This window comes from Drosophila melanogaster, chromosome X (assembly GCF_000001215.4).
Source record: "Drosophila melanogaster chromosome X".
Lineage (NCBI taxonomy): Eukaryota > Metazoa > Arthropoda > Insecta > Diptera > Drosophilidae > Drosophila > Drosophila melanogaster.
The window spans coordinates 11724051-11743324 of NC_004354.4; the positions used below are offsets into that span (position 1 = coordinate 11724051).

The window sequence follows — 19274 nt, forward strand, 5'->3', positions numbered from 1 at the left end:
TTATCGCCGATCTTTCAGCTTGCTAGCTCAACTAACCAAGAACTTTAACACCACGATACTGACTTGCAATTTGCTTGAAGATGGTGAATGGCGTTTATTCAAGATTTACAGCTTTTGTTTTCGTCTTTATTTTTGGTGCGGATATCTCTGTCCGGGTTTACGATTGTGTTACCGTACCGAGCTTTACAGAACACAATTGCGATCGGACTTTGAAGCACGTACCTCTGCGTTCGGATACCCGGACATACTTCTAAGTCCACAGACCCACGGAGCTCATCAGTTGGCCGTGGACCGTGCCGTCAGACGCAACGCAATCCTTGCTTCGCCTCGAAGTTTCAGGACATCATGGATAATCCTGGATATGTGATTGACTGCGATCGCGAGTTCGGTGAGTGAAAGAAGCAATGTGGTTCCCCATGGGTTCTACGGTTTTAAGTGAGATCTAATATAACATGGAAATCTGTGTGAAACAAAGTTGTGAAATATATGATGCTAAATACTATAACAATCGTAGTCGTATGGATCAAATGACTGTTTTTTTTTTTTACAAGTGATGATAGTAAAAATATCCCAATGCAACAGTGTTCGTTGAATAAAAAAAAGACCTTGCTTAATTTATTGTTGTTTGCTATGCTTTATTATTGCCAAAATGACTTTGTTTTTCTTGGTATACATATATAAGATATATGCGGTATATAAGATATATATGCGGTATATGCCCATCAGTTACAGATTCAATTCTATATCGTATGCATATCGTTTATACGTATGTTATTATTGATGAATTCAATTCTCGTGTCTTTGGATGCAGATGCAGTTTTACTATCTCTCCCTTTCACTTTCACTTTCTCTCTCTCTCTCTCTCGTCCTCTCTTGACCACTTTCCTTAACTATCTCTGCCGCTTTTTCGCTTAGTGTAGTTGGTTTTTGATAGGTTTGCATTTAGTGTTTAAGTATGTGAATAGAACGAGCCAATGTCACGTCACACATCGGTTATATGCCCCATATATGTATATATGTATATAACCACATATTTGTTCTTGAGTTGAGCACGCCAGGTTTTATCTTGAGAAGCGAAGCGCCTATGGGTAATGCGTCAGCTATTTTTAGGCCACTTTCGTGGGCTTTATAGTGCGAATCTTTGGAGTATCATAAACGTTGTAATTTGGCTTACATTTGTTTATCCGATAATAAAGTTTCAAAAACTAATATTTTGTTTGAAAAACATACGTTACATAGAAAGCCTAAAATGCTTTTCGAAAATATTGAAAACCTTTGAATTGGTTTTTGCCAATTTGAATGAAAAGTATAGCGAAAACTTAATAAATTACATATTTCGAAGTACATAATATAGAATGCATACACCGATATCTGATCATGACATAGTTCTCTTCGCGTGAGGCGACTAGGATTGTGTGTGATTCAATCTGATGATGCTGAATTCTAGTGACATTTATCCGCTTCCCCGTTTGCAAGGGGGGTATACTCCTTGGATGGGTTACTGGTAATTGGTAATTGATTACTAGTTACTGGTTACTGTTTACTGGTAAACTGATTACTCTAGGGTTGGCTAATTATTGTAGTTGGTGTAGCGTTCGCTAGCTGCCTGGAAGCAGTGTCCTAGGTGGGGTGAGTTTGCTGCTGAGCTTGGTGAGGTGAGCCGCCTGTGTGATCCGTGATACGTATTCCGTGATCCGTAATTCGTGATCCGTGATCGCTGATATCGTGTGACTTTCTACTGAAGTGGGTCCCGTATTATGCGTGAGTGTGTGTCCCTTACGAGTGTGTTGTTTTGAATTGATTTGAGTGGATTGGATTGGATTGGATTGGAGTGGAGTGTGGTTGGTACATCGACTATCGTTTAGCTATGGTTTCAACTATCCTTTTGCAGTACATAACGTTTATTAACCTCTATATGTGGCCAGGCCTGGCTACGTATATATGGACCAATTTATAGCTCAGTACTGATACAAGTCAAGACTTATCTATAGCAGAAATGAGTTATACAACCGATCTACTTGCTTTGGCTTTAGTTAACATTATTATAGAATAAGCGAGTACAACTTTTGTTCCTAAGTTCTTGCTATAAAACGTTAAATTTGTTCAATTGCAAACGCATTCTACGCATTAACTGAGATTATATTTGTACCTGTAAATTTCAATATGAAATGTCTAATATCGCTATCAATTTGGAAAACATATCTACTCGAACTGATTAATTGAAATATTTTCCCCATGCTTATGCCAGTACTGAGCTTAACTGAGTTATTTCTCCATTCAAATAGGTATGACAAGGTATTGAGGGTATTATTGCCCATTTGTTAGTCATTTCTTTTTTTGTTTCTTGGGCAGTTACCATTTCTATGAGCTAATCTCCAATTCCGATCTTGACTGTAGTGTATATCCCTCTACATGCATTAAAAAAAAAAAAAAAAAAAAACAATGAACCGCGACGTTTCCTGATCTGGGTGCAGTCCCTTACTTCTCGAAGATCAGCTCGCCGGTGAGAAACGGATTGAGGTAGGTCTGCGCCTCGTAGCCAGAAACCGATGCCGTCGTGGTCCTTCGCCGGCCGCCGGATTGCGCCCCGTTCCGCCTCTCGCCATGGACATGTCCGTGGGCGTGGTGCGAAGGACGCTTTTCGTCGCTGGGACTCAGGATCAGTGGAATGGGCATCGAGGTGTATAGCTGCAGTTGTGGTGCCTGGACAATGGTTCCTGCCGCCGGATTTAGTGGAGCGTCCATATAACCATGTGGCAAAGTGGCCGCAGTGGCCATTGACGCATCTCCTCCGGCTGTGGTGCTCGGCGTGGAGCTGGCCATCGAATTGGCAATGGACAGTTTCTTTTGACCACCGGCTCGGGCTCTATGATGTTTGTAGTGACCGCGATGTGTCTTCCGCTTCAGGTGACCCATTCCGGTTACTTCGACCGGCGGTGAGGTATCCAGGATTAGAGGCATGTGACCCTGCTCCGTTTCTGCATCCAACTGATCACCACCCATAGCGTGACTTATGTTGCCGGGTTGCGGGCTATATGGTCCTAAAAGCGGCTTCTTGGGCGGCTCCCTGGGATGTGGATGGGGATGCGGATGTGCCTGAATGATGGTGGCCGTGGCAAAGACCTCCTGGAAGCGATTGTTTGCCTCCAGCTGCTGCAGTTGGAGATGTTGGCGCTGCAGCAGTTGCTGGCGCTGCTGTTGCATGTGGCTGAGGATGCGGTACTGCTCGAGGATGTGCTTGTAGAACTGCTCCGCGGTCACTTCCGATGAGTTCAGGAGGCGAATGGCTATTTTCTCGGGTATCACAATTTTATCTGCAAGAATCAGGAATCATAAGGATTTAATTAGTTTGTTATTTATTATATAAGTAGTATTTTATGGAAATCTTAACACGTTTCTCATTCAAAATCATATTTCTATGACTTAGTCCAACTTTTTTTACACCTGTTACGATTCAAATATTCCTTGTTGTGTCTTAATTCAAATTTAAGCTGATGCTCCAAATGGGCAAAACTTTTAAAGCGAACACTAAGCATATTACCTTACATTCAGCTCTGGAACAGTGCATTCTCGCTATCATAAATTGCAATTTGTTTGGCTTTCTGGCGTATAACTTTCATTGAGCTCCCAGATTCCGCATTTAATTGCATCAAATTAGATTTATTGAACTGCAAATGGAAAGTACACCAAGAAAAACTGCACCCTAACGTGCTTAGGGCGGTGGGTGGCTGGGTGGTTTCGGTTGGTTTTGGGTGGTTCGGGTGTAGTCGTGTGCATGACACCCCATTGACCCAATTCCGAGTTGATTTACAAAAACTGAACAAAAAGCCAAGAATCAGCGGAAGGAAGGAGGCGGAACAAGCTGAAGCCGAAGCGAGTGGAGCATTGTGGGCGGCTTTTTCACGTCCTTTCCTGAGAAAGTGCTGCCAATTGCGATATTTTGCCAAGAAATTTGGGCAAATTCTATTTCAACGTAATAACAACTACAGAATGCTTGGTAGTAAGCTGAAGAACAATTACATTCAGACCCTTTACTATTTCGCATGCATATAACCATCAATTTAAAAAGGAAAAAAAAAACTTTAATAACTGTCACTTCTTTGAATCAGATATGGCAGTACACTTATCCATACTGCACTTTCCGTTAAAAGCACTTTATAATGAGGCTTCAAAAAAGAAAAGGGTCAACCCTATCCTGCCAGCCATCGAAGCCCATCTAATGGTAATGGCTAACTACTAATGGGTAGTCCAGCCCCAACGTTCACCCTAATACCCATCCCCATCCCCTTGGCAATCGTAATACAGCTAGCTCTTAACTCTGGTAGCCTAGATTCGGGCTTTGTCCCAGATTGACCGCTGGCCGCAAATTACCCGGCGCGTGATTGGTTTCTGGCTTTTTTGGTCACATGGCCAGTGGTCATTGGTCACCGTTCATTGGTCATTGTTCACCGGTTGGCAGTCATCGGTTTATGATGGAGCAGTTTGGCCGTTGATGTGGAGTGTACAGTGATTACACGGTTGACTAACCGCCGCCTTACCGCAATGCGTGGCCTTGGTGACAAAGGGCCGGATGGTGGGGTCCCAGATGAAGATGTAGTATAGGGATAGCATGATGGCCGCCAGTGAAACGCAAAGGACATAGACGGCGACGGTCAGGATGCGGATGACCTTGCGGTTGCTTTGCTGCGGCTGGTAGCATCGGCTTATTGTCTCCGTGGGCGGCAGTTTCACTTTCTCCTCCAGCGAACTGTGTTTCGAGTTCATTTTTGATTCGATCGTTTGTTTTTTGATTGTTTCGATATGGCTCTTCTTGATTTTGGTAGCTTTCCTCTAAAAATTTATTTGAATTCTCTTCACGTTGTTTTGGCAGTGTCCCGTTATAGTCTAGTATTTTGTTTTTGTTTGATAAATGCAAAGTTCTTTTCGGTTCTTAGCTTGCCACACGCGATTAGTTTTACATGTAAATGATATATATTTGATTTGAATTAATTTATTATTGTTGTTTATGCGTGGCGAGCTTAAAAGTACAAAAAAGGGCGCGCAAAAACTTGTCTGCCAACCGACGCGTCGAAAGTGTGAAAGCGAAATGAGAGCAGAGAGAGAGATTCTGGCAGGAGTTGGTACCGTTTTTCGCCTTCGTGCTTTTGCAGTTCCTGCTTCGTGCGAGAGCGAATCGCTCTCTCGCACTCGGTTATTTCTTCCTTCGTGGCAATTTCGGCTGCCTTTGGGGGAGTTTACCATTGCATTAGGCGATCTTCGCTTTTAATTTCATTCATAAAATCCGTCTCTCTCACTCGCGCTCATTTGCATTTTCGGCTGCCCACGCTCATTGTTGTTTCTTCTGCTTCTTTTTTTTTGTGTTCTTTTCATTATTTCGTGGGCATTCCTTGAAGGCGAAATAAAAACAAAAACAAACCGCACGTCGGCACGTTGCCGCTCTTTGTGTGTCAAGTGCAGTTTTCACTCCCCCGAAAATCAGCGCTCCCCTTTTTGCGTTCGATTTACATGCGGAAATTAAAATGCGCGCTTGAATTAATTTTCCATTATTTCAATAATTTCAATGCCAATCAATTGTTGTGCCAATTGGGGCGATTGTTCGCATCGATAAAATCAAATGTTGTGCAATTTCTGGTGGGCTGTTGGTGGGCGGTGGGTGGTGGGTGCCTTTGGTGGGCGTGGGCGTGGCGGTGCACTGCTGGCTTTGACAGCAACCTTCGCAGGTGTCGCGAAGGACGTTCAAACTTTCACACAACCCCACCTCCCCCCACAGCCTACCTTTAACCCGCCGTGCACACCTTCGTTTTCCGTTGCCTTCGGGGGGTTAACAAACTGCAACTGGGTCACTAGGACAAGTCGAGAGAGAGAATGAAAAAGAGCGGCAGAACGAGCAGGAGAGAGCTAACGGAGAGAGCGAAACGAATGCAGCGCTCGGCGAATTGAAATGCAGACGTGCGAGTGAGATGGCCAAACGGTATTGCAATGTTGGCCATTGATTTTGTTGTGTAAGTTCCATACACACACACACACACACACACACAAAGAAAGTGCTGCGAAAAGAGATAGCCAGTCACACACCCACATGCATGTGCAGTTACAGGTTGCACTCCAAAACGGAAACACTGGATTGTAATGCCCAAAAGTATGCTACAAAAACAAAAAATATGTATTTATCGTATGTGTATCATACTTGAAAACCTATAAACAATAACTATTTATGGTCGAAACTTCAAAGTATTTTCTAAAATATAACAGAGCAGTCATAAGTCGCAGGTTCTTAATCAAAAGCTAAAATGGTAAATTTTAACTTTACGTGGTTACGAGGGTAAAACAAAAAAACCTAGTTCCGGAAAGTTCTACTGGCGCACGTTTGCTCAAACAAAGCTCCACTGTACTTGCACTTAAATGCATATTCATCATGTGGGCCAGGATGTAGGACACGCTCACACTCACACGCAAGTTCACATACATTTGCCGAGCAGCATTGTTGCAAAGTTTCCTTCAAGGAGTTTAATTCGCCAACGTGGCCAGGTAGAGCCCTCATCCTGCCTATTCTGGCCTCGAAAATGTTTTGGGCCCGGCCTATTGCATTTGCCATTTTCCATCCCCCCCTTCCCAACAACCATTTCCCACTTCCGTTTCCCTCCAGCCATTTTGCCCATGGCAAGTTTAAGGATGGTTTATCCATCTGCTTACTTATGTGCAGACAAAGCTGATTAAGCAGCTCGGGCAGCCGGAACGATGGGATAACTTGGGCTATGGGCCTTGGTAAGCGAATAAGGGTAAACTTATTCCCCCAACATGCATGATACAGAGTTGGATACACATAATTAAACTTAAACTTTTGTTGGGCGAAAAGTTTCTGGGCTAAGAAACGATGGGCGAGACGGGCGGTTTATCAACTTAATAAGAACTAATGGCATGGCTCGAGTAAATGTGTGTGCAGGAAAGATATTGGCTTTGAATTAATTAGACTAAGAAGGTTTGCCATTCATAATAAAATGTAAAAGCAAAAAATGCTCTGACAACATTGCGTATGAGTAACAAAAGCGTGATCCTCGAATATTACGCATACGCCACATATGCCAGAACGGGATTCTTACCAAAAATCAAATGAAATTTCACTAAGTTGGGAAATATTTCGGTGAATGAAGTGGATGTGTTAACCAGGCAGCTCTAGCCGAAGGCAGGCCCCTTCTTCTGGCCCTTGTAAACGGGTGGCATGCGTGAATCCCAGAAGAAGATGTGGTAGATGGACAGAAAGAATCCCAGGCTGCAGAGCCCGCACAAATAGATCACGATCACAAAGTATCGGGCAAATCGCTCGGTATACGTGGGCTCTGCGAACACAATCTCCTCCAGCTGCGGTGACTTGGGGACATACGATGTGGCACAGGCACTTCTACGCGGGGCACTGCTGCTGGCCAAGCGGACGCTGCTGCCACTTCCGGTTCCGGTTGATCCCCTGACCGCTTCCTCAAGCACCTCCACATCCTCGCTCTTCACGTTCGATTCGATGAGATTGACAATCTTGGCAAGATTCGCCATGCTGGCGGCATTGCCCAGGCCCGCCCTGGCGGATTCTGACGCAGTGGACATTACTGCGGATATGTACTTTTCTGGTCGCGTCCGTCCAGTTCGCGATGTGGCAGCTACTGATTTGGAATCGCTACCACGATTAAATCAAAATCACACGAATGACGCCATATTCCACCCACCAGGCTGTGTGGATAGTGTAGAGCAAATGGAAATTGGTGGTTCAAACTCTGCGATTCGTTGGCACGTAGCAAAGCGGATTAGTTTTGTGCCTGGCTGTCAACTTTTGATATCGGCCACGGGGGCTAATTAAGCCACTAAACCAAGCCCACAAACAGTGTTGACTGCTTTTTGCCGAATAAAATCTCTTCAGCGGCGGCACAGACATCCACAATAGGATTAAAGTACTTTTGTTTAAATGTTAATGCAAAATATAAAGGTAAATATTCTGTTTTTTCCAGACATTAAGCCTTCTGAAGAAGATTCATTTGAACAGAAATTGTTAAATAAATAAAAAACATGGTATAGTAATTATTAATGTGCGATTATGATTGCTTATGATATGATTATAGTATGATCGTAAGAGCCAAATTTTGTAGCATACTTTTTCGCGCCGTTTCTCAAGATTTAAAATCAGTGAATATTTTCTGTGTGCGGCATATTGAAGTGACAATCTAATTAGGTAGCAACGATTTAATTGACAAATCGCCGAGCTGACAGCACTGTCACAATGCGAATGGCCCCAAATGCCAGTTTCACGTGGCCACTTACCCAATTCCGGTCACTGATGTCGCTGGGAGATGGATGGCTAACTAAATGATAGCCATCCGATCCTAGCCAATCGGATGCGTGTGCTTGAACACGGGCAGCGGCGGCATGCGTGAATCCCAGATGAACAGGTAGTAGACAGCCAGAGTCAAGCCCATGCCGCTAACGCCGCCCATGTAGAGCAACAGGGTGAGCAGGCGGAAGGTCTTAGACTCGAAGAAGTCATTCGATTTGGGCATCGGGATCTCCTCATCCTTGGCCTCCTTGACTACATCGGCCAGATTGGCCATCAGTGCCGACGGTCCGCTCATTATGCCGCTTCTTATTTATTTCGAGAATGTGCTGAATGACCCAAGCGATATGGAAAAAGGTGGCCAATCGCAACCGTAACCGCCTCTTCGAACGAACTGAACACAATTGAGCAATTGCTCCGACTGTCCGTGGATCTGGTCTTTTGGTTGTGTTTCTTTTGCTGTTCGTGCTTCCTCGATTTTCGCATTCCGCTCGACGGTTTTTTGCGGTTTCTTTGGGTTTTTGGATGGCGTGGACACCCAAAGGGATGGGGAGGAGCGGGCGTGGATTCATCGTCTTGGCGGCCACGCTAATAAGATTCGCCAGTTGCACTTTGAGTATCCCAACCGAGCGCAACCCATTCCAATCGGATCCGCATCACGTGCTGCGTTCTTCGACGCCGTCGACGACCACTTGACCCGGTTAGGCGTCACTCCTCCAATCCTGATTCCGAGACCACTTCGCTTTATTCTTTATTCTTTCCCCTTCTATACGTTTCCCTCCTATTCTTTCCGTTCCGTTCAAATGCAGATTCTATATTCATGTTTGGCCAGCGAAATGAAAGTGACGATGGTGATGGGCAGTGTGTCTATAAGATATAATCGAATTGAAAATCTTCTAGAATATTTTAGTTCATTCATAGTGATTTTTGACTTTCGAATAGATTTGAAAACTATTCGAGTTATTTGATTCATGAATCATATAGACATGTTATTCGTCCCTTAAATGGTTCCATTTCCAAATTGTTTTTAAATTGTTTTGTTTGAAATATTTGTAATATTTCCTTCTTTTGTAGCTTGAAAATAATTGCATATTCAAGGGTATCTTTCAGTCGAGATTTCAACTTGGCCATATTTGGCCCACCTTTGCTAGCATTCCCAAATCCAATTAGCAGCAGTCTGCCCTCCATCTCCAACCCGCCCTGCCTGCAATTGTGAAGGTACTGGTACTTACCACCCGGCTGGGTCAAGTGGTCAAATGGTCACTGGTACTCGTGCACCTTCTGCACTGGATGGCCGCCAATGGAGACGGGAAACTTGAGATGAATGTCCGGCATGCTGGAGTCGAAGAACATGAGATAGTAGAGGGCCAGCACCATTCCCAGGCCACTGATCCCGCCCAGATACAGAAAGATCGAAATTATCCGGAAGGTCTTCGATTCGAAGAAGGCTGGTGGTTGCTGCTCCTTGGGCAGGCGCACGTCATCATTTTCCTCCGGCTTTTCACCCAAATCCAAAGTGGACGAGGCCATGATTAAACGCCAACTGAGCTCGCGATTCCCTGCCAAGCGAAATGCTTGGTTAAAACTTTAATTATTCCATAAACTCAAGGGTTTCACTTTGAATGACACTGATTGACTGATTCCATTTGATTGGTAAACTGAGAAAAAACAAAATCAGTTAAAGTTAAGTAAACTTTAAGATACATAAATACCTCATGCATGCAGGACATATTTGTTATTTGAAATTTTTAGATAGACCCATACAAAAAAGCAATATTCTCAATAATTATGGCACAACAAACATTTTCTCTCTGTATAGCAAACATGGAGGGGGGCCGCGAGGAGAACCTGTCGGAGAAGCCCCGCCCCCACACTTTCGAGGAGGCCATCACGCTGACGGGAGTGGGCCGCTTCCACTACAAGTTGCTGCTCATCTGTGGACTGTGCTTTATGGGCGTGATGGTGGAAATTATGGGCGTTAGCCTAATCATGAACCAGATGAAATGCGATCTTCAACCGACGCTAAACCAGCAGGGCATCCTGGCGTCGGCCGGATTCCTGGGCGTCGTACTGAGCTCACATGCCATGGGCTTTCTGGCCGACACTTGGGGTCGGGCAACCACATTGCGATACGCCCTGTGCATCAGTTCCGTGTGCTCCATCGTTTCCGCTTTCTCGGTGAACATCTGGATGCTGATCGTGTTCCGCTTCCTGACGGGCTTCTTCATTTCCGGCGGACAGGCGTGTGTGTTCAGTTTGTGCGGTGAGTTCCATGGCACGGGATCGAGGATCAGGCATGTGACCCTGCTGTCCGGATTCCTTTGCATGGCCATGATCTTTGCGCCAGGTGAGTTACTATTGAAAAGGTTAAAGTTAATTACCTAAAAACTACTTGGAATTGCTTTTAATGTTCTTTTAGCTATGGCGATTGGTATTTTACCACTGCGTATCGAGACCATTGTCTTGGGTATGCACTTCTCGTCCTGGCGCGTTCTTCTTCTGGCCAATGTGTCCATTCCTCTGCTGGCTCTGGTGGGGATTAGCGCACTGCCCGAAACGCCCAAATATTTGCTGGTCCAGGGACGTGGCGATGAGTCGCTGGAAGTTTTGCGCTCCATTTTTGCCAATAACTCTGGCCGAGATCCCTCGGAGTATCCGGTTAAGGAAGTGGCTCTGGAAAGCGGTGGCGTCAGCTTGTCCGATGTCCATGGTTTCCTGGACGCAGTGCGCCTCGTTTGGCACCAGACAGTTCCGCTATTCTATCGCGCGCGACTTTGGCACACCCTGAACATCTGTTGCATCCAGTTCATCATCTATTTCCTGGCCCAGGGCATCTTTATGTGGTTCCCAACCATCCTGGATGAGCTGGGCACACGTAATGGCGAAAATACGCTACTCTGCACTGTCCTGCAGGGTTTTAATATTAATTCTAGTTCAGAGGATGAGGCGTCGAGCTGCTCGGTGGAAGTGGACACCTCCACATACCAGGTGATGATCATTATCGCCGCCTGCTTCGTGGTGATCTACCTGATCTTTGCCTACATCATCGACTATATGGGCAAAAAGAATCTGCTGAGTGAGTAGCCAAAAAAGAGCGCAATTATTGCCAATCCCCTACTAATCCTTGTCCATTTCAGTGGCCTGGATGGTTCTGACCATGATCTGTTTGGTGGCACTGCACTATGTGGAGCAGTTCGCCCTGGTGGTGATCGCCCTGACCGTTGTGATGGCCATTGGCAATTGCGGCGGCCTGGTTAGCACCATAGCCATGGAATTCTATCCGACGCATATCAATGCCATGGGCATGTGCTTCATCATGATGGTGGGTCGTTTGGGCGCTGTGGTGGGCAGCAATATCCTTGGTCGCCTGCTCTTCGCCAGCTGCGATCCGATCTTCTGGGCCCTATTGGCCCTGGTGGTGTTGCTCTGCACCTTGGGCTACTTCCTGCCGGAGAAGGCACGCAGCCAGCAGAAGAAGCCATCTGCCACAGCAAAGGCCATTGTGACTGCCACCACTAGTCCCATTTTTGCTATTAACTCCAAGTAGGATTAGGCACCGTTAAGAAGAGAGGCTTCATACAGAACATTCATTTAACATCTTATCCATCATACATCATTCTAAATATTTTCGTTTTCTTAAATACTGTATATTTAATGTATAGACTTTCTAAACTACTTTTTTTTTTAATGATTAAATATACATTTAACATTATTATAGTCAAAAGTAGAGTACACGTAAGCTTTATAAAATGTAGCACTTTTGTAAGTTCCACGCTGAAATATTCAGTGTATTTAAAAAAAAAACACATTTAAATATTAGATTAAACTATTTGTAATGCAGAGTTGTGGTGATGGTAAAAAAAGAAGTTACACCCAAATGGCTAAGGAATCGAGAACGGGAACAAGAGCAGCCGCCTTGGAAATGGGAAATGGATTAGGTAAATGTTTGTGCCCATTCCTCCGCCAGTGGCGATGGATGTTGTCACCGAGGCAACAGGCACAAGTAGAAGTAGCTGCATTAACATTCCACGCATTCGTCGCTGGGCGCAGGAGGCGGTGGTCACGGGATTGAGGAAGACTAAACGCATTCCAAGTGCCGTCGCATCACCAACTTCAACTTCAACTGCTACTCAAGGTAGCATGAGGCTTGTGCGGCATATTTGTCACTTGTCACAATGATAAATACTATTATTCTGCCAAATAAAGTTATACCTATATCATTTAAATAAATTGAAAGCATTAGTTTTGTCCGTAGACTTTTTCGCTCAAGAGAGTAACGATCATTCGTGGCTTTACTGCAGTTAAAACGTATCTTTTACAGGGCATAGCATAGTCGAGCTCTTCAACGAGTTCTTGCCCACTTGTCGGCCAGTGTTGTTGTGCGCCTCTTTTATTTTGTTTGTATTTATTCAGCAAAACGGTATTTGCTCCGCCGGCTGGTCACAGTCTGCGCCTGCGTCTGTGGCGGCACCTCCAACCCGCCGATCAGGTAGGAAATGGGCAACCGAGCAAGTGAACAGGTAACCAGGTAAGCAGCCAAATAGCCAAAGAGCCAAGCTAGCTAGCTGGCCAAGCAACAAACCGTTGCCAATCATAACACACACGTTGCCACAGCCGAGCCAACCGACGGCTAGACTATGAGACAGTGTCATTGCGGATTCCTAACGCCGATTCCAACTGCAAGTCCAATTCCGATTACCTCCGCCACAATCCCTGGGCCCAAGCCAAGATCGCCGGATTGCCGGATCGCCGGCCATTGATTGCCTAACTGCGCATTTCTCGACTTATATGGCATTGGCCAGATAACCACCTAACAACTGCCAGTCCCCAGTCTCCAGTCTCCAATGCCCAGTCTTCAGTTCTTCACTTCTCCAGTCTTCGTTTCGGTACTCCAGTGTCCATCGTCGGAGTCTCAGTTTCGTCTTCGTTCTGGTCCCAATGCCAGTTCCATTAGCCAACGGCATTGCCATTGCCATTGCCATCTGCCGGCGATCAACATCACCGATGAGCCATCTGTGGAGGCTATCTGGGAATCCAGTACACAGTCCAGCCAACCCACAACGCCTTGTCCGCCGCCCAATTGTGGAGGTGGCATGAGGTCACCATAGGGGAAACAACGATTTCATTCGATTCATTCTAACAAATTAAACCATGTAAACAGCAGAGGCTATCTTTAACTACAGAATTAATCAGATATCCTTCTCATCGGGGTCACCTGTTTGCAGGAACTGGTGTAGTTCTTCGGGATCACTTGCAATAAGAATATCTTTAATTATTATCTTTAATTTCAATGATTTGGGACGGGGTCACCAAATGAGGCAAATGAATACTCGTTGACAGGCATCCATCTTGCTGAGGCCCATCGACCGGCCCACTAACCCATAATGCTGGCAAATTAGCATCGACATTAACTCGGTGGTGGTATCAGTCACCTTCTCCAGTCACAAATGCCGCGGTAATAGCAACAACACTTGCGATGATGGTTCCTAATGGCGATGACAATGAAAGAGTCTGTCCGCGAAGACAGCTTTATTTACTTCTGGGTCACGATGCTTGGTTTCTTTGTTGCTGGTGTCAAATGACTTGAGACATCCATTGGAGTTACAGGTGCTGGGCACAAGTCCGTCCGGACCAGGTGAGCTCATGGAGGTTATAAACATCGCACACGCCCCAAATGGAGCAGCATTTGCCGGCGAGTGACAAAAATAGTTAAATAGCCGACTTAGCCAAATTGGCACTTGGCGACCAAGGAGGCAGCGTACAAAAAGAGGAAATGCACTAAAGGAAATGTTAATAGCAAATTTAAGTTATAGATTAAATCAATACAATGAAATGGCTTTCATGGGTCCAAATTAGTGTACGAAAAGTTCTTTTTACCCGTTTAGAAGAATATAATTTCTTTTCAAATGTGAGTTACATTTTAGTGTAGAATGCCAATAGATTTCTGTGAGTGTAGACAGCAGCAATAGGAACAGCAGTCGGAGCAGAGATGGATTTAGAGGCAGTTTTAGAAGTGCGTTGAGGAATTACAATGATGACAGAACGGAGGGGAGCAGGAATACGGTGAAGGAGGGGACAGTATGAGTTGGTCCACCTCCCGACCAGGTATGTCTTATGGCCAAGGAGGTGGTGAGGCAGCGGGCGGACAAAGTGTGCCGATGGATGTCTTTGAAACGGGCGATGGCGATAGCTAACACGCCAAGTGGGAAGAAAGAACGAGCAACTGAGACGGCGACAGACGCCAAATTCAAAAGTGGACTGCACATGCGTGGAATGGGAATGAGAACGAGAAAGCGATTGCGAACGGAGCATCAGAGAATCAGAGAATCGGAGAATCGCACTTGAAGAGTTGGGACAGAAACAACTTTGTTGCCCTGACTCCCATGTTGAGCTAATGAAGCGGGCCAAGAGGTGGTTTGGTGGAACGATCAGGAGGACGCCCGCCAAGTCAAACGTTATTTAATCACAATCGCAATGGCCTCAGTGGAAGCAACAACAACAACATCAGCTCCAGTCTGGCCTGGGAGAAGTAGCTACGACAGGTGCTGCTGCAGCAGCGGTACTGAATCCAAAGGAATGCATCAAGGCACAAAAAAAAGCAGTCCAAAAGATTGAGGCTACCTTTTCGAACTGGATTATACTTAGCATTACCACTTCAAATTAATGTATGTAATACTTTTTACAATTGATTAATTAAAACAGTTTAGAATATGTTGTTTTAAACGAATTTGGTTTATTAATGAAGAATTCAAGTGGAAGTATTGTAAAATATCTTTTTATAAATTAATTTCAAGGAAAACTCGCAAAAGTACGAATATAAAATGGTAAGAAAGTCGGATAAACTAGTTCGCTTAAGGAAACTTAAATTTAAGGAGGTTTGTTAGCTCACATTCTTCTGAAGCCCAGGGATTCTTCCACTTTCTTCCGCTAAAGACATCATGCTCCCAGGTGTTCAAAAGAAGAGGGTACTAAATAAAAAACCCGATGTGGCAGCCGAGACTCTGGAAGAGGCAGTCGCAGTGGCGTGTGGAGTATGTAGGCCCGACGGCCAATCAATTCTCAGAAATGAAAACGCCGTCTTCGGTGGGTATTACCGTTGCTGTTGTTCTGCTTCTGCCGCTGGCTCTTCTGATTCTTCTGGCTCTTCACATTTCTCCGCCTTGTTGTTGGCACAATTGTGCGATGCAACACACAGCAACAGCCACATAAACAGAAAAGAATGCGAAGAAATGCAAAATGCAAACACCACGAACCACAACACAACCACTTTCCAAATGCATTCATGATGTTTACCGTTTAAATGCGCCCAGTCTACAAAGAGAGATAGACCCAGCACGTGGGAAAGAGACGGAGAGAGACAGGGAGAACGAGAGAGCGAGTGTGGAGCGAGGAGCAGCCTCTCAAACACTAACAACAAATATGGAGAAAAGCAGCTGCCAAGTAGAAGACCAAGAGGAAGAAGAAGAACGAGGAAAAGAAGAGCCAGCATGGAAACCGTTGCAGATTCTTGGCGTGCAAATGTATGTGTAAGCTTGCCAATTCCGATGTGTGCTAAAGAGAGATAGAGCTTAAGATCGCAAGAGGAAACGGATTTTGTTTTTTTTTTGTTTATTGCTCAAATCAGCTCTGATCAACTTCTGTTCCCATCTTGATTAGTTGTCAACGACGGGCGAAAACTGTTTAACCGTTATGAGCCGGCAGATCGGTTCCCAGACCCAAAACGCTAACTTATGCACCTTGCCCACCTGAAAAGCTGGCTACAATATTTCGCCCTGCATGCGTGCAGTATTTTTCGGATAAGGTATGAAGTTGTTATTAATCGTTATACTTTTCATGAATGGTATCAAGGTGTTTACATTTTAATTATTACTTTTGAAGAGTTTTTTACGTTTCATAATTAAATTATTTTAAATAAATATAAGCTTCAAATTCATCGAGATTTTCTTATAATCCTATTACGTGTTTCATAATGCAATCATTTAATGTATGGGGAACACTTAGGGGTATCCATTAAGTCGAAAGCTTCTCTACGAAACGAGCGCGCCGAAAGTTCAAGTTCAAGTGCGCCAAATTCCCGACGTCAACGTCGGCTGCGCTGCCAGCTTTCCACTGCGTTGCCATTTTCCTGCAGGAGGAGTTTTCAAAATCTCGCGATCTTCTGCTGATTGAGTGGGCGTTCGAATGTATTTTTATTGAAGTGCTAGATGTAAGTTTCTTTTTATTGGTCGTCTAATTGGCAGGCTATTCTATGTCATTAGGCCGCTTGATTAGCGCCACCAACAACAACAACAACAATCGCAACAATAACAACAACAAGTTCTGGCTGAGCTGTGCTCATTTGCGCAGCTGCCAACGCAGGTGTAAAAAGCTCGTTGCGCAGTCGCAGTCGGCGCAGGCAGAGCTACTCTCTCAGTGTGCTTGTGTGTGTGTGTGTGTGTGTGTGCGTGTCTAGCTTTGCCAGCTTCTTGCGCTGCCTCTCTCCCCCTTTCTCTTTTGCTCACTCTTCTGTGCTTGTGCTGCTGCTTCTTCTTCTTCTTGTGCTGCTGCTGCTGTTGCCTCTTTCTTCGGCTGCTGCTGCGGCTGCTGTTCCCGACAGTTACATTACGAGGCCAAAGAAAGTATCGCCTGGCTGGCTCGCGTATTTCGCGTTCGTCGCTCGCCGAGTCCACACGTGCTGCTGCTGCTAACGGTCGTGATCGGTGATCGTGATCCGTGATCCGATGCCCAGTGTGCTGCCCAGTCGCGCCTACAACAAATGTTGATAAAATAAATAAATTTCAAATAAAATAGAAAATCAAATAAGTAACACCACCCGAAGTGCTTACAAGTGTTAGTGCAATTTTTTTTTATTGTTCTTGTTGTTGCCACTGCCTGTTACCGTTACTTGCTTAAGCTTAGCAAGATACCGAGAAAGAACGAGAAGAGAGTTGAGAAGAAACGTTCCCGCGAAGTGAGTGTTTCTTCCATCCAAAAGCAAATAATTTTTTTGTTTTTGTCATATTGCCAATTTGAATTTAGAGTTGTGTGAAATATCCACGATTTGCAACCAGAAACTTATTCTATTCTTTGGAGAAGCCAGTCCACGGCTTTCCAACATCTTAAGTCTATTTCTTTTGCTTCCTGTGAAGACTTTATCCAGGATCTGTCATTCCTGCATCTTATTCGTATTCCTCTCTCCGCAGAGCCAATTGCATTGCTTGAGTTCTGTGAAACATCCAATCTTAGTCTTTCCAGCATCTTCTGCCTCGTCTTCTTGGACCGACAGTGGAGCCGATTAACCAGCTAGACAGCAAATGCAGCCGAGCATTTCATGCTTTCTAATTTTCCCAATTAGCACAAATGCGGCTGGCTTGTTGCCTCCGCTTCTTGTGCGCCCCTGCGTCCACGTCTTTTGCCACTGATTCTTCTGCTGCACCTCTTGCCAGCAGAGTGGTGTCTTCTCAGCCTGGCCAGAATCGAAATCAAAATCAAAGGTATTGCATGCACTGCGCCTTGGCGGCTGGCACTTTCCAAAGTTTTTCCCGTGTGGAAAATATAACAATCATACATAATAATAGTTAGTCATAACAATCACACGTACCAAGAAGACGAGACGCGAGACGCTAGAGTTCCATAAAAAAGAGCAACGTCATCTGGCGGATCGTATTCCCACACGCCCAGCAGGTGCACTATTTATTGACCGAACTCCAAAGCCCCCAATTCTCTAACCCCCCCCCCCCCCACACACCCTGTCCCCGGCCACCCCGCACAACTCGCATACACCTGTCAAATGGCAACTAATCATCAATCAGTCGCCATGAGCACGGACTTCACTCGGACTGAAAAGTCTCTGATGACGATGATGATTCTTCTTTATTTGCGTTACGTGTTAGGCGGTCCGGTTCGGTTTGGTCCGTTCTGTTCCGATTTCACTTCTGTCCTCCTCAGCTTTGTACATTTTTATGCTACACCATTTAGCTATTTTTTTTGTTGTTGTTTGTGCCTCACTCACATTTTAATGCATTTGCCAAACGCAGAGCCGGGATTTCACAAAAGAACGGAAATATAAGGAGTCCAGAGCAGCTGTAACACACTCAGCTGTGTCTTGACCTTCGGAAAGATTACAACTTATCGGTGAGTTACACACATTATCTATATTTTATTGAAACTACTAAACTTAGTGGGTAAGATATAGAATAGAATATAGTTGAGTAAGCTTGCTCTGTAAGGATTCTTAAAAGAAATTGTGGTCACGTTGTATCTTATAAGGCAGTCAACTATTGGTGGTCTTTATCTGGCCATAAAGCTTTTAATATCAGATTCCCCAGCAAACTTAAATCAAAGGATGTAAAGTATGTGCTTATTAATTAAACAAGCCAGACGACGATGTTCGATACAAGCCAGACAGATAATGCGAGGATAAGAGTGCCAAAAGCACGTTTATTAGCATACTGTTTTGACATCTTTTACTGGCCACATTGCCACCATTAAACCGTGTGGCAATGCGACAGGCAGCAAATGAAATGTTATGACAACTTTCGTCACTTGGCACTTGGTTCATTAGTCTGCGAAGAGCAGATAAATAGAACAGATCTTTGCACAGATACGGGGCCAAGTAGATGGAGAAGTGAGTGGTAGCGGTGCAAATGCATTTGATCCGTTTTGGAGCGCATTAAATGCACCGTTAACTACTTCGAATTCTAATTAAGCTGATGCGACAATCCAAAGCACGCCGCTGTGGCACAATAAACTCAATTCCAGGAGGCCAGATTGGCAGCAGCAAACAAACACGCGACTTGGCCATAAATGCAAGTTGCCAGGTTGCAACCAGCAAGTTGCAAGTCTCGTTGTCGCAATTCGCATTCGCATTCGGAATCGCTATTGGGAATCAGTATATCGGACAACGGCAGCTATCTCCACGCTGGACTATCTCTTTGTTTGGCCTCAAATGATTGGCTTTAACCATTATTGGTGGGACCCT

The 19274-nt window shown here is 44.9% G+C and overlaps 5 protein-coding genes and 1 pseudogene across 5 annotated transcripts; 2 read left to right on the forward strand and 4 right to left on the reverse strand.

The window, feature by feature from the left end:
- The first annotated feature begins 195 nt into the window (after positions 1-195).
- Positions 196-12567, forward strand: CG15221 (uncharacterized protein). Its single transcript, NM_001103487.3, has 4 exons — positions 196-388; positions 10134-10661; positions 10734-11390; positions 11452-12567. The coding sequence occupies exons 1-4, from the start codon at positions 346-348 to the stop codon at positions 11859-11861; spliced, it is 1638 nt and encodes a 545-aa protein (NP_001096957.1). The 5' UTR covers positions 196-345; the 3' UTR covers positions 11862-12567.
- On the reverse strand, positions 618-5049 carry inaF-D. The gene is made up of 2 exons (NM_001103488.2): positions 4539-5049; positions 618-3314 (listed from the first exon to the last, which is right to left on the reverse strand). Exons 1-2 carry the CDS (start codon positions 4762-4764, stop codon positions 2479-2481), a joined length of 1062 nt encoding a protein of 353 aa, NP_001096958.1. The 5' UTR covers positions 4765-5049; the 3' UTR covers positions 618-2478.
- Positions 618-8720, reverse strand: inaF-B. The gene is made up of 2 exons (NM_001169255.1): positions 8305-8720; positions 618-3314 (listed from the first exon to the last, which is right to left on the reverse strand). The coding sequence occupies exon 1, from the start codon at positions 8610-8612 to the stop codon at positions 8367-8369; it is 246 nt and encodes an 81-aa protein (NP_001162726.1). The 5' UTR covers positions 8613-8720; the 3' UTR covers positions 618-3314; positions 8305-8366.
- Positions 2340-7715, reverse strand: inaF-C. The gene is made up of 2 exons (NM_001103489.2): positions 7101-7715; positions 2340-3314 (listed from the first exon to the last, which is right to left on the reverse strand). Exon 1 carries the CDS (start codon positions 7594-7596, stop codon positions 7174-7176), a length of 423 nt encoding a protein of 140 aa, NP_001096959.1. The 5' UTR covers positions 7597-7715; the 3' UTR covers positions 2340-3314; positions 7101-7173.
- inaF-A lies at positions 2340-9845 on the reverse strand. Its single transcript, NM_001103490.2, has 2 exons — positions 9547-9845; positions 2340-3314 (listed from the first exon to the last, which is right to left on the reverse strand). The coding sequence occupies exon 1, from the start codon at positions 9842-9844 to the stop codon at positions 9575-9577; it is 270 nt and encodes an 89-aa protein (NP_001096960.1). The 5' UTR covers position 9845; the 3' UTR covers positions 2340-3314; positions 9547-9574.
- A 4383-nt stretch (positions 12568-16950) lies between the features above and the next one.
- On the forward strand, positions 16951-18427 carry CR43385 (annotated as a pseudogene).
- The last annotated feature ends 847 nt before the right edge of the window (positions 18428-19274 follow it).

Coding starts and splice junctions, on each gene's coding strand:
- inaF-A (NM_001103490.2), bottom strand. CDS start 9,844: ATGGCCTCGTCCACTTTGGATTTGGGTGAAAAGCCGGAGGAAAATGAT.
- CG15221 (NM_001103487.3), top strand. CDS start 346: ATGGATAATCCTGGATATGTGATTGACTGCGATCGCGAGTTCG. Junction 389..10,133: donor TGACTGCGATCGCGAGTTCG/GTGAGTGAAAGA, acceptor CTCTCTGTATAG/CAAACATGGAGGGGGGCCGC. Junction 11,391..11,451: donor GGGCAAAAAGAATCTGCTGA/GTGAGTAGCCAA, acceptor TGTCCATTTCAG/TGGCCTGGATGGTTCTGACC.
- inaF-B (NM_001169255.1), bottom strand. CDS start 8,612: ATGAGCGGACCGTCGGCACTGATGGCCAATCTGGCCGATGTAGTCAAG.
- inaF-C (NM_001103489.2), bottom strand. CDS start 7,596: ATGTCCACTGCGTCAGAATCCGCCAGGGCGGGCCTGGGCAATGCCGCC.
- inaF-D (NM_001103488.2), bottom strand. CDS start 4,764: ATGAACTCGAAACACAGTTCGCTGGAGGAGAAAGTGAAACTGCCGCCC. Junction 3,315..4,538: donor CACCAAGGCCACGCATTGCG/GTAAGGCGGCGG, acceptor TGATTCTTGCAG/ATAAAATTGTGATACCCGAG.